We start from the raw sequence: 17,936 nt of genomic DNA on the forward strand, positions 1-17,936 counted from the left end.
GGGCGCCCCCCAGCGTGGGCCCACCCCCGAGGGCGGCCGCCCCCCGCCACCTCCCCCGGGGCCACGCCGCCCCCCTGGGGGCTGCCTGGGGGCTCCCCCAGCCCCCTCAGGGGGCTGCCCCAGCCCTGGAGCCCCCAGGGCCAGAGCCCCCAGCGCCCCCAGTGACCCCCCCATAGCGGGGGGAGGGCCGGGGGCTTCCCTGTGGGGCTGGGGGAGGGGGAATTACAGGAGCAACAACCCCCCAGTGGGGCTGGGGGGGGCTGCGTGCCCCCTCCTGCTCATGGACCCCCACCCCATGGGGTCTCTGTCCCCACACTTGTGGGTCCGTGCCCCACACTTATGGGCCTCCCCCGGCCCCACCACCCCTCCCCCCTGTCGGGCTGCGGCCCCTTTGTTAAAGAGATGCCCGAGCAAGACAAAAAAAAAAAAACATAAAAAAAAAAAAAACTCGTTTGCAGAAAAAAAAAACAGAATAAAAGTGACGAAATCAAGTGGGGCGTGGCGAGAGGCGGGGCTTAGAGCAGGGGGCGGAGCCTTTATTGGGGGGGGGGCCGCGGGGGGGGCCCTCAACTACGTGAAGGCGCGCTGGGCGCAGGGGAGGCGCCGGGGGGCGCCGAGTCGGGGTCCTCGCGAGGCGGCGCTGGAGGTCGGCCAGGAGCTGGGGGCGGGGCCGGAGGGAGGGGGGCGGGGCCAGAGGGGTGGGCGGGGCGTCAGCTGGCCACGCCCACCCACCTGCCACACCCGAGTCCCAGGGAACCTCAACACAGGGGGACCCCTCCCCAGACCCCACCCATGGGAGACCCCCCAGGATCCCTCCCAACAGAGCCCTGTGAGATCCCCACACAGACACCCCCGTCCCCCCGGTTCCCCAAATACCCCCCAAAATTCCCCCTAAACCCTTCCCATAGTCCCAAACCCACCCCAAATCCCTCCAAAATCCCCCTAATGCCCCCCAAATGCCCCCCAGGTCCTTTCCTGGACCATCCCAAGACCCCCAGGACACCTCAGGGCTCCCCCACAGGACAAGACCGCCCCCACAACCCCATCAGGACCCCCAGATCCTTCCCAGCCCCCAGGACACCCCAACCCCCTCCATTCCCAGGCCCCCCTGGTCTCCCTCCCATACCCCCAGACCCCAAACTGCTGACACCATCCCTCCCCACCTGCTTGCGACCCCTCCTGCAGGGGCCCCTCGCTCAGCTCCCGGTTCAGGCTCTCCGGGGACCCCAGGGGCCGGGCACCGGCGGCTGGGCAGGCGCCCACGGCCTCGGCCAGGGCCAGCAGCAGGAGAGCCCTGGCCTGCATTGTATTGGTCTATGGGAGGGAGGGAGGGGTCAGTGGGAGGCTGTGGGGCAGGCTATGGGTTGAGGGGACATGGGTCAGGCTGTGGGGCAGGGTTATGGGGCAGGATCTATGGGGCAGGCTATGGGGCAGGCTATGGGGCAGGGTTATGGGGCAGGCTATGGGGCAGGCTATGGGGCAGGGCTATGGGGCAGGATCTATGGGGCAGGCTATGGGGCAGGGTTATGGGGCAGGCTATGGGGCAGGCTATAGGGCGGGCTATGGAGCAGGCTATAGGGCAGGCTATGGGGCAGGATCTATGGGGCAGGCTATGGGGCAGGACCTCCACCTTGCGGCGCTTGGCGGGCATGCCGGTCAGGTAGGCGTCGCTCAGGGGGGGCTGCGGCTTGCCCTTGCGCTGGGTCTGGACGTCCTCGCGGATGATGAGGGGGACCCACTCCTGGGGGGGGGGGGTCCCGGGTGAGCCCCCCGATACACACATGGCGTAGGACCCCCCCCCCACGTCGACCCCCGCAGCCGGTCGGCGGCTCCTCCACCGGGGGCCCGCGGCGGCCGCCCACGCCTCGCTCTCATTCGGCGCGCGCCTCCTCCCGGCCGTGGTGGCGGGGGCGGGGGAGGCGGCGCCCTCGCGCTGCGGGGGAGGGGCGGGGGGGAGGGGGCGGGGTCAGCGCAGGCCACGCCTCCCACGCCTCCCCACCCGCCGTGGCCACGCCCACCTCCGGCGGCGGCTCCGCCTCCTGGGTCTCCATTGGCTCCTCCGGCAGGGCAGGGGCTGGGGGCAGAGAGGGGGCGTGGTCAGGGTGAGGTGGGCGGGGCCCAGGGAAAGGGGCGGGGCCTGAGATGGGAGGGGGCGGGGTCATGGAAGGGGCGGGGCCAGAAGGGGGCGTGGCCAACGAGAAGGGGTGGGGCCTGGCTCGAGAGGGGGCGGGGCCAGGAGACAAGGGGGCGGGGTCAGGGCGAGTGGGCGGGGCTACCCGGGACAGTGGCAAAGTGGGTGTGGTTAAGGGGCATGGCTCAGGAGGAGGGCGTGGCTAAGGGGAGAAGGGGGCGTGGCTAAAGAAAGGCACAGGTAACATAAAGGGGCGGGGTTAAGGGAAATGGGGCGTGGTTCAGGAGAGGGGGCGTGGTTAAAGAGAGGGAGTGTTCCTGTCCCGGGGCGCCCACCTGCTGCGGGGGGGGGTCCCCGAGGCGCCGCACGTAGGGCAGGATCTGCTCGGGGGTACCGGCATCTGCTCCAGCACCCTGCGGGCCAGACATCCCCACCACGGCCGTGAGCCACGACACCAGCGGCGCGACGGCGCCACGTCGGCCGACATGCGGCGCTGGGGGGGGGGGGGGAGGAAACCGGGTGCCGGTCTCTCTGTGTGTCTGTGCCCCCCCACAGTCCCCCCTGACCCCCCCCAGCCCCCCACTCACGATGCGGTCGCTGCCAGTGAGCGCCCCCAGGGCCGCGCGCTCCCCCGCAGGCAGTGCAGGTTCAGCGCCAGGCACTCGAACAGGGCCCGGTTGCCAAGCTCCGGAGGCAGGGGCCGAAGCTGGCGTCTGGGGGACACGGGGGGGTGCTCAGTACCAAGGGGGGGGTTTCATGCCCCGCCCCGTGCCCCCCACCCACCCGGAGCAGCGCAGGATGTGCAGGGCAATGCGGCGCTGGAAGTGCTCCTGCAGGAACTCCACGTTGGTGCGGGTGATGTCCACGCCCTCAGCAACCTGCACCCCGCCTGGGGGGGGGGACACGGGGGGGGGGTGAGGGGACAACCCCCCCACAAACCCCCCAAGTACCCCCCCAACTTACAGAGCCCCCCCTGCCCAGAACCCAAACCCCCCAACACCCCCCAAAGGACTCCTACTCCCAACTCCCCATCCCCCAAATCCCCCCCAAACCCTCAATTCCCACCCTAGAACACCCAAATCCTCCCCAAATCCCCTCCAAAGCCCCTCCCCAACCACCCACAACCCCCAAATTCCCTCCCAAATCCCCAATTTCCCCCTCAAAAACCAAAATTGTCCCCAAAATCTATCCCAAGTCCACTCCCAACCCCCTCCAAACCCCCAAATCCCCTCCCAAATCCCCTCCAAACCTCAAATCCCCCTCAAACCCCAGATCCCCACCCAAACCCCCAAATCCCCCCCAAATCCCCCCAAACCCCTTCCCAATCCCCTCTTCACCACCCAATCCCCCCCAAATCCCCTCCTCTACCCCCAATCTGCCCCCAAATCCCCCCCAACCCCCTCCTCACCCCCCAATACCCCCCAAATCCTCCCCAAATCCCCCCCAACCCCCCGTCCCCACTCACAAAGCTCTCCCTCCAACTCCTCCAGCCCAGCTATGACGTGGGCGGCCGCCTGCAGGGAACCCCCAGAGACCCCCCCCAGACTCAGTCCCTGTACCTGGGGAGATTCTGCCCCATGCCCCCATCCCCCTCCCCCCACGCCCCTACCCGCACGCTGCCCTCGCTGGGCTCCTGCCCGCCCGCTGTAGAAGCGGCGCAGGGCGGGCTGCAGGCGCTGCAGGGGCTGGCAGTGGCCGTGCAGCAGGGCCACCACGTCCACCATGGCCACCTGCTGGCACAGCAGCGACAGCAGCTCCCAAAAAGCCTACAAGGGGTTAAAGGGGCGGGGTCAGGGAGGGACACGCCCCCGGTAAGCCACGCCCCCTGTAGGACACGCCCACTGACCCCTTGACCTGAAGGACCCCCAAAAAGCCCCACCCCCAGCACAGCAAGAACTTAAAGGGTTAAAAAGGGGGCATGAATCAGGGAACGCCCCCTCGACACGCCCCTTAGGACACGCCCACTGAACCCCCCCACCTAAAGGACCCCACCCAAAGGGGACCCCCCAGCACAGCAGCTCCCCAAAGAACTGAAAGGGTGAAAAAGGGGCGTGGTCAGAAAGGGACACGCCCCCTTGGAGGGCCGCGCCCCCTTAGGACACGCCCACCTGAGCCCACCTGAAGAGACCGCCCCCTGGAACCCCCCAGCACGGCGAGCTTCCCAACGAAAGGGTTAAAAAGGGGCGTGGTGGGAGGGAGGGACACGCCCCCGGAAACCACGCCCCCCGATAGGGACAGACGCCCATTTAACCCCTCGACCTGAAGAGCCCCCCAAAAAGCCCCACCCCCAGCACAGCAAAAAGCTAAGGGTTAAAAGGGGGGCAGGGTCAGAGAAGGGAAGGTAACACCCTGGAGGCCACGCCCCTTGCCTTTTCAAGCCACGCCCCATTAACAAGCCACGCCCCCTGGTACAGGGGCGCGGGGCAACCACTGCCATATATGGAGGGGGAGCGACGAAACCGCCACGGGGAGGGGAGGGGCCCCTTGAAACCGCCACAGAGCCCCCCAAATCCCCCCAAAAACCCCCCAAAATATCTCCCCAATTCCCCCCAAATCCCCCTGAAATTCCCCAAAATCCCCCCTAAATCCCCCGAACAGCCCCAAACCATTCCCTAATCCCCCCCACAAATCCCTATAAACCCCCCCAAATCCCCCTAAACCCCCCCAGAATCCCTTTAAGCCCCCCCAACCTCCCCCAAATCCCTTCAACCCCCTCCCAGCCCCCCAAATCCCCCCCATTGTCCCCCAAACCTCCTCCCACTGCCCCCAAAATCCCCCCCTTTCCCCCAAACCCCCTCCCCATCCCCACAAACTCCCCCAACCCCTCCACTGCCCCCAAACCCCCCAAACCCCTCCCCCAAAATGCCCCCCCCACCCCCCCCTCACCCGCAGGCCCTCCGGCGCCGTGCTCGAAGCTGGGGGGGGGCCCGCTGAGGCGCTGCAGGAAGGCGGCGATGTCTGGGGGGGCGGCCCTGGGGGGCCCCCCAGCGAGCCCAGCATGGAGGCGCCCCCTGCCGCACCACGCTGGTGAAGAACTCGAGGCAGGCAGACAGGGGGGGGGCCTGGGGGGGCGCCCAGGCAGAGGGCGCTGAGGAGGAGGAGGAGGAAGAGGAGGAAGAGGGGGGAGGGGGAGGAGGGGACGGGGGAGGGGGGCTGGGGGGGGTGGAGGGGAGGGGGAGGGGCCTCCTAGGCAGGGGGAGGGGTGGGGAGGGGAGGGGGGGCCGGGGGGGGTGGGGGGGATGAGGGGGGTGAGGGGGTGCGGGGGGGTGGGGGGGAAGGAGGGGACTGGGCGGCCTGGGGGGGGGGAAGGGAGGAGGCGGGGGCGGGCAGCCAGGGGTCTGGGGGGAGGGGCTCAGCCCTTCCCGTGATTGCCTCAGGCACCCCCCCCCCCCACATGGTCCTCCTCCTTCCCACAATGCCCTGCGCCACGTGTCCCTTAGGCTCCTCCCCCCTCCCTTAGGCTCCTCCCCCTCCTTTAGGCCCCGCCCCTTTTCTTAAGCTCCTCCCTTCCCCAGGCCCCTCCCCTTTTCTGGGGGCTCCTCCCACTTCCCACAGATCCCTGGGTCTTCCCCAGGCCCCTCCCCCTCCCCTAGGCCCCTCCCCCTTTTCTTAGGCTCCGCCCCTCCCCCTAGGCCCCTCCCCCTCCCTTTAGGCCCCTCCCTTTAGGCCCCTCCCCCTCCCCTAGGCCCCCTCCCCTTCCCACAATGCCCCTCACCTGCAGGAGTCCGGCCACGCCCTGCAGGAAGGGCGCCCCCGGCATGGCGACGGTGACGGCGGGGGAGGGGGCGCCGCCCCCAGGAGCCCCCAGCAGCGCCGCCAGGGGCGGGGCCTCGCCGGCCACGCCCCCTCCCGGCCCCCCCGGGGCCCCGCCCACCGGGGACGAGCCCGGGGAGGGCGGGGCGGGCGGGGGCGGGGCCGAGGGAGAGGGTCGAGGCGCTGCTCGCGGGGGGCGGGGCCGAGAGGCGGGGGGGGCGGAGCCACCCTGGGCTGGGGAGGGGGTGAGGGGAGGACCTTCTCAGCACCCGGGACTCCCAGTGTCCCCAGTGCCCCCCACCCCAGTGCCCCCCAGTTCCTCCCAGTGACCCCCAGCTCCTCCCAGTTCTCCCAGTATGCCCCCATATGCCCTCCCAGTGCCCCCCCAGGTCCTCCCAGTATCCCCCCAGTTCTTCCCAGTTCCCCCCATACGCCTCCATATGCCCTCCCAGTTCCCAGTTTCCCAGTATGCCCCCACATGACCTCCCAGTGCCTCCCAGTGCTTCCCAGTCCCTCCCAGTGCCCCCCCAGCTCCTCCCAGTTCCCCCAGTATTCCCCCATTTACCCTCCCAGTCCCTCCCAGTGCCCCCCAGTCCCTCCAGTGCCCCCCCAGCTCCTCCCAGTTCCTCCAGTATTCCCCCATTTACCCTCCCAGTCCCTCCCAGTGCCCCCCAGTTCCTCCCAGCACCCCCCCAGCTCCTCCCAGTTCCCCCGGTGCTGCCCCATATGCCCTCCCAGTCCCTCCCAGTGCCCCCAGTCCCGCACTCACCCAGTACCAGTGGCTGCAGCAGCAGGCTGCCCCACCAGCCCGCTGATCACCTGCGCCAGCGACGCGCCCCCGGGGGCCTGGGCCGGGGTCACGGCGGGCACCGGGACCCCGGCCCCCCCCATGGACCCCCCAGGACCCCCACCGCCCCCCGGGACCCCCCCCAAGGCCACCTCCCCCTCCCATAACCCCAATCCCATAACACCCCCCCCATAGAGCCCCCCACCCCTTAACACCCCCACACACCCCATAGAGCCCCCCCCTGCCCCATAGAGCCCTCCCCACCCCATAACGCCCCCCCGCCCCATAAGCACCCAATTCTCTGCCCCCTGCCCCACTCACGGGAGCGGCCGCCTTGGGGGGCCCCGGGGGTGTGTGGGGCGCGGGGGGCGCCGTGGGGCGGGCGATCACCACCCGCGTGGACCTGGAAGCCGCCGACCGCCTGGCCTGGGGGGGGCACGGGGGGGTTATGTGGGGCAGGACATGGGGCAGTTGTGTGGGCGGCTATAGGGGCGTTTATGGGGCAGCTATAGGGTCATTATGGGGCACTATGGGGCAGCTATAGGCTGGGGGTGGTTATGGGGCAGCCATGGGCCACTATGGGGCAGCTGTGGGCAGCAGTGGGGCAGTTATGGGGCAGCTGTAGGGGCAGTATGGGGTGCTATGGGGCAGCCATAGGGCGCTATAGGGCAGCTATGGGGCACTATGGGGTGGTTATGGGGCTGCAACGGGGCAGTTATGGGATTGCTATAGGGTGGTTATGGGGCAGTTATAGGGCAGTTATGGGGTCCTTATAGGGCAGTATGAGGCTGTATGGGGCAGCTACATGGGGCAGTTATATGGGGCAGTTATGGGGCGGCTATAGGGGCAGTTATGGGGCGCTATGGGGCAGCTGTGGGGCAGTTATGGGGCAGCTCTGGGGCACCTATGGGGCAGCTGTGGGGCAGTGATGGGATTGCTATGGGGTGGTTATGGGGCAGTTATAGGGCAGCCATGGGGCAGCTATAGGGGCGCTATGGGGCACTGTGGGGTGGTTATAGGGCAGCTATAGGGCAGCTATGGGGCGGCTCTAGGGCAGCTATGGGGCGCTATGGGGCAGTTATGGGGCGCTATGGGGCGCCGTGGGGCACCCACCTGTGGCGGCGGAGGCGGCGGCAGCCACTGCCTGCTGGTGATCTGGTGGGCGACCGCCTGCAGGAGCCTGGGGGGCGGGGGGCAGCCACTGCTCCCTGGAAAAAATGCGCCAACAGAAGGGGGGTCACAGCCCTGCCCCCGCCCCAAAACCCCCCAAAATCCCCCCAAATCCCCCCCAACTCACCCATGCCCAAGCCGTGCCCGGGGGGGCCGCTCGCGCCCCGGCCGCCTGCGAGCCCCGATCTTGGGGGGGGACAAAAAAGGGGAGGGTTGGGGGAGGTCCCTGGGGGGGGTCCCCAAGGTGGAGGGGTCCCCAAATTTTGGGGGGGTCCCCAAAATGAGGGGGAGTCGCCGACCACCTGGATGTTCATGTGCATCATCACCACGGCTCCCGTCTAGTCCGAAATGCGGATCACGCGGGGGGGGGGCCCCGGCTCGGACCCCCGGGGGGGGTAGGGGCCTGGGGGGGGCCTGGGGGGGCCTCGGGGGTGTCCCGGGGGGGGGGGGGGAGAAGGCGGCGGCGTTTTGGGGAGGGGGGGCCCCGGGGGGGTCTCGGGGGAGGAGGGGCCGGGCGCGCGCCCCATTGCCGGTCATGGTCACCGTGGTGCCCACGTTGATAGAGAGGGGGGGGGGCAAGGGGGGGGGGGGTTGATGGGGGGGGTCCCTGTCCATAGAGGGAAGGACAGTGGTTGGGGGGGGGCGGGGGGGGGAATTGGGGCTCCCCCAGCCCCATTTGGGGTGTCCCCCCCCCCCAAATATGTCCTGGGGGCCCCCCCACCTGGATGGGAATTTTGGAGCCCCCCCACCCCATAAATGTGAATTATTGGAGCCCCCCCCCAGCCCCATAAATATGGAGGTTGGAGCCCCCCCCAACCCCTAAAAGTGAATTATTGGGTTCCCCCCCCCCCAAAATTAATTATTGGGGTCCCCCCCCGAAATGTGAATTATTGGGGCCCCCCCAGCTGGATAGGGAATGCCCCCCAGCCCCATAGATGTAAGGACTTTTCCCCCCAACCCCATAAATGTGATTTGCCCCCCCCACTCCCCGAATACAATTTTTGCCCCCCCAGCCCCATAAATGTGACCTTTGCCCCACCCCCCAAAACTCAATTTTTCAGTATTCCCCCGTACCTGGATGGGATGGCGGCTGCTGCAGCAGCACGGGGGGGCCGGCCGTGGGGGGGGGGGGGCGGCGCGGAGACGTGCAGGTGGGGGAGGGCCCCCCCCAGGGCGCAGCGCAGCTCGGCCAGCGCCAGCAGCGCGTTGTCCACCAGCCGCTGGCTCTCCCCCACCAGCGCAGCAGGGCCGGAGCCCCTCCTCGCGGGCCTCCTGGGACGGGGGGGTCGGGGGGGGGCCCAAAATGGGGGGGGGCACCCCCATAACAGGAGACCCCCCCCGGAATGGGGGGACCCCCCGGATAGAGGAGACCCCACGGAATAGAGAAGACCCCCGGGATAGGAGAGACCCCCCCATATAACAGGGCCCCCCCATATAAAAGGGGACCCCCCCAAATGGGAGGGACCCCCCTCAAATGGGGACACCCCCATAAAGGGAGGGACCCCCCCCATATAGGGTGGGACCCCCCCGGGTGAGGGAGACCCCAACTCACCCCAGAAACCCCCAAAAACGGCTCCAGGGACTCCCCAAATCACCCCAGGGACCCCAAAAATTTACAAGAATGACCCCAAAATAACCCCAAAGACCCCAAAACCACCCCAAAAACCCCCAAATGGCTCCAGGGGACACCCAAAACCACCCAAAGGACCCCAAAAATCCCTGCAGGGGCCCCTAAAATCCCCCCAGACCCCCCTCATGGCTCCTTTATGGGGTCCTGGACCCACGGCCCCTAACAACCCCCAGCCCATTTTCAACCCCAGCCCCCCAATATTTAGAGCCCCAAAATATTTTGTGCCCCCCCCTCACATTAATGCCCCCCTTATGTGATCCCAGCCCCCTGCCCAGCCCCATTATGGGGTCCCAGAGCCCCCAAAAGCCACCTTATGGGGTCCTGGACACCCCCATGACCCCGTACCCAGCCCAGCCCCAACATTTGGGCCCCAATATTTCACAACCCCCGTATTTAAAGACCCCCCCATTTGCCCCCCCCACCTTAATACCCTCCTTGATTTGGGGTCCCACAGCCCCCCACAGCCCCCCACAGCCCCCATTTATGGCTCCTAGACACCCTATAACAACCCCCAGCCCCCCCATTTTGGCCCCCAGCCCCCCCCAATATTTCAGGACCCCCCCGAATATTTTTGTGCCCCCCCCCTCACATTAATACCCCCCCTTTTATGTGATCCCAGCCCCCTCCCAGCCCCACGTTAGTGGGTCCCAGAGCCCCCCATGGCCCGTGAGGACACAGCCCCCAGCCCCCCATTTCTGCCCCCAGCCCCCCAATATTTCAGGGCCCCCCCCCAATATTTTTGTGCCCCCCCTCACGTCAGAGCCGTAGGAGGCGGTGCCAGCAGCCCCCATTACGGGGTCCCAGCCCCCTCCCCAGCCCCATTTATGGCTCCCAGCCCCCCATTTTGGCCCCCAGCCCCCCCCAACATTTCAGGACCCCCCCCCATATTTTCGTGCCCCCCCCTCACATCGCTGCTGTAGGAGGCGGTGGCGGCGGTGGGGGCCAGGAGGCTGAGCTGGCGCTGCTGGAAGGGCTCCAGGCGGCCCTGCAGGCGCCGCAGCTCCCGCAGCACCTCGGCGAGCTCGGCGGGGCTGGGGGGGCTGGGGGGCCAAAAATCAGGGACCCCCCCCAAATTAAAGGGGGGAGGCCCCACGACCCCCACAACCCCCCGGCTCCTTTACGGTACCTGGCGCTGCCCTCCGGGGGCTGGGGGGGGTCCGAGGGGGGCGCCGGGGGGGCCTCCGGGTGGACCAAGGAGGGAGGGCGGCAGCAGCTGGGGGGGGGGTGGGGGCTGGGGGGGGGGGTCGGCGGCGTTGGTGCCCTGTGGGAGGGGGTTGGGGGGGGGGAAAGGGGGCAAGGGGAGGGCCAAACCCCATAAATGGGTAAGGGGGGTGAAAAGGGGGTTGAAAAGGGGCAAGGGGGGGGGTGAATTGGGGGGGGGGGGAAATGGGGGGGTGGAAAGAGGGATTAAAGGAGGGGGGTCTGAGACCCTATAATAGGATAGGAGGGGGGGTAGAAGAGAGACAGAGATGAGAAGAAAGAATAAGGGGGGACAAGGATCCCATAATGGATAAGGGGGGGGGTAAAAGGGAGGGGGGGGGGAAATGGGGGGGGGTAAAAGGGGGAAGGAGGGTCTCAAGAGACCCTATAATGGGGGTAATGGAGGGGGGGCAAAAGGGGGGACAAAAGGGGGCAATGAGGGTAAAAAGGGGGAGTAGGGGGGAAAAAGAGGGAGGGCTGAAGGAGAAAAAGGGGTTGGGGGGGTAAAAAGTGGGTAAGGGGGGGGGTTAAAATGGGGTGGGGGGGGAAAAGGGGGCAAGGGGGGGGGCTGGGACCCATGATGGGAACAGGGGGGTAAGGGGGCAAAAGGGGCAATGGGGGTAAAAAGGGGGCAAAGGAGGGTGATCTAAAGAGTACAGAGAAAATATAGTGGGGGGGGGTCATTAAGGGGGGGTCATTAAGGGGGGGTCATTGGGGGGGTCGTTAGGGGGGGTCATTAGGGGGGGTCATTAAGGGGGGGTCATTAAGGGGGGGTCATTAAGGGGGGGTCATTAAGGGGGGGGGTCATTAAGGGGGGGTCATTGGGGGGGGTCATTGGGGGGGGTCATTAAGGGGGGGGGTCATTAGGGGGGGTCATTAAGGGGGGGGTCATTAAGGGGGGGGTCATTGGGGGGGGTCAGTGGGAGGTATTTGAGGGAGGTCATTGAGGGGGGTCATTGAGGGGGGGTCATTGAGGGAGGTGATTGGGGGGGGTCATTAAGGGGGGGTCATTAAGGGGGTCATTGGGGGGGGTGATTGGGGGGGTCATTAAGGGGGGTCATTAAGGGGGGGTGATTAAGGGGGGGGTGATTAAGGGGGGGGTGATTAAGGGGGAGTTAATAAGGGGGGGTCATTAAGGGGGGGTCATTAAGGGGGGGTCATTGGGGGGGTCATTAAGGGGGGGTCATTAAGGGGGGGGGTGTAATTGGGGGGGGTCATTTGGGGGGGGGTGTGATTTGAGGGAGGTGTCATTTGAGGGAGGTGTGATTTGAGGGGGGGGGTCATTAAGGGGGGGGGGTCATTAAGGGGGGGGGGGGTCATTAAGGGGGGGGTCATTAAGGGGGGGTCATTTGTGGTGGGGTGCATTCGGGGAGGTGTGATTGAGGGAGGTCATTGAGGGAGGTGTCATTGAGGGAGGTGATTGGGGGGGTCATTGAGGGGGGGTCATTAAGGGGGGGGTCATTAAGGGGGGGTCATCGGGGGGGTCATTAGGGGGGGGTCATTAAGGGGGGGTCACTGTAGGGGGGGTCATTAGGGGGGGGTCATTAAGGGGGGGGTCATTAAGGGGGGGTCATTAAGGGGGGGGTCATTAAGGGGGGGGGTCATTAAGGGGGGGTCATTAAGGGGGTGGTCATTAAGGGGGTCACTGGGAGTCATTAGGAGAGATAATTAAGGAGAAGTAATTAAGGAGGAGTCATTAAGGGGGGGTCATTAAGGGGGGGGTAATTAGGGGGGGGGTGATTAAGGGGAGGTGATTAAGGGGGGGGGTGATTAGGGGGGGGTCATTAGGGGGGGGTCATTAAGGGGGGGTCATTAAGGGGGGTGATTAAGGGGGAGGTGGCTGAGGGAGGTGATTGAGGGGAGGTGATTGGGGGGAGGTGATTGAGGGAGGTGATTGGGGGGGTCGCGGATCGGGAGAGGTGTCATTCGGGGGGGGTCATTGAGGGAGGTGTGATGAGGGAGGGTGTGGCATTTGGGGGGGTCACTGGGGGGGTCTCACCTGAAGGCGGGCCAGGAGACCCCCTGCAGGTCGCGGATGATGTGCTGCGCCACCGCCAGCCGCAGGGACCGCGGCTCGCTCTGGGGGGGGGGCGGTGATTGGTGATCTGGGGGTAATTGGCCCAGTAACTGCCCCCACACCCCCGCCTGGCTGCCCGGGGGGGGCGCCCCCCACCCACCTGCACCGGGGCCTGGTCCATGTTGATGTGAACGTCCACCGAGAGCCGTCCATCTGGGGCGAAAAACGGGGAATTACGGGAAAAGCGGGGGCAGGAGGGGAGGGGGGGTGGGGGGAAATGGGGGGAATGGGGGGGTTTGGGGGAATTTGGGGGGGGAGGGGAGAATGGGGAAATTTGGGGATTTGGGGGGACAGGGGGAATTAGGGGGAAATTAATGGCGTTTAGGGAAATTTAATTAATTTTATTTAATTCATTGATTTTAATTAAATAATTATATAATTAAATAAATTTAATTAATGTTTAATAGCGTTTAGAACAATTTAGGGAAGTTTCAGTGGTATTTAAGGGGATTTAAGGGAAATTAACGGCATTTCGGGAAATTTTATCAGAATTTAATAGTTTAGAAAAAATACAACAAATGTTAATGGTTTTTGAGAGAAACCAAGAAGTCAAGGGTATTTAGGAGAAATTTAATGAAAATAGATGATATATATAAAGGGAAATCGAAGGAAATTGATGGCATTTAGGGGAATCTAATCAAATTTTAGCGGTGGTTAGAAAAAATAAGGAAATTTTAATAGAAATTTTAAAAAAGAGAAATAATTTAAGGGAAATGTAACGGTGTTTCAAAATTAAAGAAATTTTTAATGGTATTTAAGGGAATTTAAGGAAAAATAAGGGAAATTTAAGAATTTAATGGTATTTAAATGAAAATTAAGGAAAATTAAACGGTATTTAAGGAAAATTAATCAAATTTTGATAGTGTTTAGAAAAAATAAGTTTTTTTGTTGTTGTTTTAATAATTTTTTTTATTTTTTTTTGTTTTCATAAGTTTTTTGTTTTGGGGGGGGCACCCCAAAAAGTCCCCCCAAAACCCCCAACCCCCCCCCGAAAACAGCCCCAAACCCCCCTGGATTTGCCCCAAAAACCCCCAAAACGTCCCAAACACCCCCAAATTACCGAATCTGACGGAATTACCCAAAGCACTCACAGACGGGCAGGTTGAAGGTGCCGACGACCATGGCATCCAGCTGTTGGCGTTGCGCTCGGGGCCCCAGCGCCCACCGCCCCTCAGGGGGAGGCCGCGCGTCCGGGACCCCCCCGGGGGGCGACTGCGTGGGGGGCGCGCCTCCACCAGGTGGATCACCTTGCCCCCCACATCTGGGGGGGGGGGCGGGGGGGTGGGGGATGAGACCCCCCAGGACCCCCCCGGAGACCCCCCTGGGCCCCCCCAAATCCCAACAGACCCCCCAGGACCCCCCGAGACCCCCAAACACCCTCGGGACCCCCCAAAGCCCCCCCGGACCCTTCTGAGATCCCCCCAGGACTCCCCAAGCCCCCAATGCCCCCCCCCGGACTCCTCTGGGACCCCCCCAGCCCCCCCAGGACCCCCCCAGCCCCCCAGAATCCCCCTGAGCCCCCCTTTGCAGACCCTCTGGACCCCCAGGACCCCCCAAAAGCCCCCCAGGACCCTCCAAGACCCCAATAACCCCCCAGGACCCCATAAAGCCCCCCGAGACCCCAGCCTCCCATGAAGCCCCCCAGGACCCCCCAAAACCCCATGAAGCCCTCCTGCGACCCCCCAGGACCCCCCAAAAGCCCCCCCAACCCCCTTCAAATCCCCCTTAACCCCCTAAAGCCCCCCAAACCCCGTTAGGCCCCCCCAGGGCCCTGTTACACCCCCACGAAGCCCCCCCTCACTGTAGTCCTGCAGGCACCGCTGGTCACTGCAGCCCATAATGGGGACCACCCCCCTAGCCCCTCTGAGCCCCCCAGGACCCCCCCCAGCCCCCATTAACCCCCCCAGGACCCCATGAGCCCCCCCAGGACCCCCCCAGGGCCCCCCAACCCCCCCCAAACCCCCTCCAACCCCCCTTTAGCCCCTCTAAACAGCCCCAGAGCCCTTCTAAGCCCCTGTTAACCCCCCCAGGACCCCGTTAACCCCCCCAGGACCCCATGAAGCCCCCCCATGAAGCCCCCCCTCACTGTAGTCGCGCAGCCTCCTCTCGTCCTGCAGCACGCGGCCCTGGTAGATCAGCCGCTGCTTCTCCGCCGCGATGCTCACGGCCCCCGCGATGTGCTCCTTGAACGCCCGCACCGAGATCTGGGGGGGGGACAGGGGTGAGACCCCCCCCATAAACCCCCCACCCCATAAACCCCCCCCATAACCACCCCCAGTAACCCCACCTCTCCCAGTAATGCTCCCAATAGCATCCCCTCATTTCCAGTATCCCCCCAGTGCTCCTTGAACGCCCGCACCGAGATCTGGGGGGGCACGGGGGGGGCGGTGAGACACCCAGGACCCCCCCACCTCATAAACCCCCCCCAGTAACCCCACCCCAGTATCACCCAGTACCACCCCCACATCTCCCAGTGCCCCCCAGTGCTCCTTGAACGCCCGCACCGAGATCTGGGGGGGGACGGGGGTGAGACCCCCCCCCATAAACCCCCCACACCATAAACCCCCCCCATAACCCCCCCCAGTAACCCCCCACCCCTCCCAGTAACACCCCCAGTATCACCCAGTACCACCCCCCCATCTCCCAGTATCCCCCCAGTGCTCCTTGAACGCCCGCACCAAGATCTGGGGGGGCACAGAGGACCCCCAGGACCCCCCCCACCCCTCCCAGTAATGCCCCCAGTATCACCCAGTATCACCCCCCCCCCTCCCAGTAACCCCCCCCAGTGCCCCCCCCCCGCCCCTCTCCCATCCCAGTGCCCCCTCCCCACTGCCCCCCCCATCCCAGTTCCCCCCCAGTAACCCCTCCCAGTGCCCCCCCCGGCCCCAGTACCCCCCGATTCCTTTCCCCCCCCCAATTCCCAGTGCCCCCCCCCTTTGCTCCCTACGCCCCCTGCCCCCCGTTACCCCACCCCCCAATTCCCAGTGCCCCTCCCCCTCTCCCAGTGCCCCCCCTCCCCCATTATCCCTCCCCCCCCCGATGCCCCCCCCCAATTCCTTCCCCCCCCCCCAATTCCCAGTGCCCCCCCCCCCCTTTATCCCGGTGCCCCTCCCCGTCTCCCAGTGCCCCCCCCTCCCCATTATCCCTCCCCCCCCTTATCCCAGCGCCCCCCCCAATTCCCGCTGCCCCCCCCCACACCCTCCCAGTGCCCCCCCCAGCCCCGGTACCCCCCGGTGCCCCCCCCACGGTCCCTTGTGACCCCCCCCCAATTCCCAGTGCCCCCCCCAGCCCCGGCTCCCCCCTCCCCCCCCCGTTAACCCCTCCCCCTTTATCCCGGTGCCCCTCCCCATTACCCCTCCCCCCCCCTTCACTCCCGGTGCCCCCCCCAGCCCCGGTGCCCCCCCCCAATTCCCGGTGCCCCCCCCGTTGCCCCCCCACCTCTGGCTGCACGCGGAAGCTCCGTGTCTGCGAGTCCAGCGTCTTCACCAGCACCTCCAGCGGCTCCTCCGCCATGGCTGCGGCGGGCGGGCCCGGTCAGCGCCCCGGAACCGGAACCGGAACCCCCCCGGTACCGAGCCCCCCCCCCCGCCCCCCCCCACCTCGGTTCCGATCGCTTCCGGGTCGCGGGGCCGGGGCCGGGGCCGCTCCGCTGCAGGCGCCGCCGGGACGCAGCCGCGCATGCGCCGAGTGAGGACCCCGCCGCGCAGCCTGCCCGCGGAGCGCCTGAAAGGTTCCGGCAGGCGCCTGACGCGGACGCCACAAAACGCGGGGGCCTTGCGCGGTGAAGCCGCGCCGGCGCCATGTTGGATGTGGGCACACAGCGGGTGTGCAGCGGGGTTCCGCCATCTTTGTTAAGGGCGCGGGGTTTTGACACCACTCGGAGCGTTTTTTTGTCCAAAAATCGGCTTTATTTGGCCAGAACCGCGCGTGTTTCTCCAAAGTAGTGTTGTTTTGTCCCAATCCCGCGTGTAATTGTCCCAAACCGCGTGTATTTGTCCGTAAAATGAGGTTGTTTATGTCCCATGACGCCGCGACGTGGGCGGAGCCTCAGGCGCCGGAGTGGGCGGGGCTTCCGTGGTGGTGGGCGGGGCCTCGGGCGTAGTGTGGGCGGAGCTCTCGGAGTGTGGGCGTGGCCTGAGTCCCGGTGGGCGTGGCCAGCAGCAGTGGGCGGGGCAAAGCCCCCCGCAGGTAGCACCAATCAGAGCGGGCGGTGGGCGGGGCCTCGGCCCTTGTGCGTTGCTCGGTGGGCGGGGCCACGGCCGTGGCGTCACCGAAGTGGGCGGAGCGTTCGGGCGGTGGGCGGGGCCTCGAGTCCATGGCGGCCTCCTGGGGCTGCGCCCCACCCATGGCTTCGGGGGGGGGGGGGGGCTCGGGGGGCGGGGCTTGTGGGTGGCCCCGCCCCCTCCCAGCCGGCCGTGGGGGGGGGTCCGGGGGGGCCCTGGAGGGTCCCGGGGGTGCCCCTGGGCCGGGGGGGCCCCGATCACGGCGCCCCCTTGTGCCCGGGGGGCTGGGGGGGGTCCCGGAGCTCCCCGGGGGGGCCCCCAGAGCTCTCCGGGGGGGTCCCGGAGCCCCCCCGCGGGGTCCCGGAGCTCCTCGGCCGCCTCCCGGAGCTCCGCTGGGGGGTCCCGGAGCTCGGCGGGGGGGGGGTCGCGGCCATCCGGAGCCCCCCGGGCCTGCTCCCCCCCCTCCGCCCGCTCCTCCTCGTCCTCGCCCCCCCCGTGTCGGAGGCTGGCGGCCAGCACCAGGGCCTGCAGCAGCCCGTAGAGGGCCCCGAGCGGCAGCAGCTGCTCCAGGAGCAGGCGGAGCGCGGCGGCGGCCAGCAGGAAGGCGGCCAGGCCCTGCAGCCAGGCCCCCCCGGCCCCCCCCAGCCCCACGGCCCCCAGCAGCCGCCGCACCCCCAGGGCCCCCAGCGCCGCCCGGGCCGCCCCCAGGCACCCCAGGGCCCCCAGGTCGAAGAGGCGCCGCGCCAGCCCCAGGCAGATCTCCAGCGGCTCCGGGCCCCCCCCCGCCGGCTCCCCCCGGCCCCAAGGCGGGCCCCGGCCCCACGGCGGGCCCCGGGCCCAGCGCCACATCGGGAGAACCGGGATCGAGGAACGAGGATCCGGGCCCCCCCCGCCCCCAAAAGGCCCCCGCCGCCGCCCGGCCTCACCTCGGGGGGGCCCCGCCGCCTGCTCGCCCCCCCCTACAG

General features: G+C 66.8%; 1 protein-coding gene and 1 long non-coding RNA gene across 2 annotated transcripts; both read right to left on the minus strand.

Annotated features, from left to right (window-relative positions):
* Positions 1-570: 570 nt before the first annotated feature.
* On the minus strand, positions 571-16,594 carry BAG6 (BAG cochaperone 6). Its single transcript, XM_072024708.1, is given in 25 exon segments — positions 571-612; positions 614-813; positions 1,164-1,314; positions 1,631-1,741; positions 2,019-2,068; positions 2,472-2,624; positions 2,922-3,020; positions 3,597-3,645; positions 3,741-3,777; positions 3,779-3,897; positions 5,022-5,099; positions 5,102-5,139; positions 5,142-5,219; positions 8,266-8,357; positions 8,359-8,405; positions 8,987-9,113; positions 10,338-10,511; positions 10,598-10,732; positions 12,671-12,750; positions 12,849-12,901; positions 13,840-13,870; positions 13,873-14,009; positions 14,835-14,952; positions 16,187-16,263; positions 16,348-16,594. Coding segments are annotated over 25 exon segments (2,523 nt in total).
* LOC139998880 (uncharacterized) lies at positions 6,075-7,860 on the minus strand. The gene is made up of 4 exons (XR_011803862.1): positions 7,785-7,860; positions 6,993-7,097; positions 6,654-6,703; positions 6,075-6,118 (listed from the first exon to the last, which is right to left on the minus strand). It is a non-coding gene; the product is annotated as an uncharacterized lncRNA (long non-coding RNA).
* Positions 16,595-17,936: the final 1,342 nt, after the last annotated feature.

The sequence above is a fragment of the Anas platyrhynchos genome, chromosome 17, assembly GCF_047663525.1.
Source record: "Anas platyrhynchos isolate ZD024472 breed Pekin duck chromosome 17, IASCAAS_PekinDuck_T2T, whole genome shotgun sequence".
In the NCBI taxonomy this organism is placed as follows: Eukaryota; Metazoa; Chordata; class Aves; order Anseriformes; family Anatidae; genus Anas; species Anas platyrhynchos.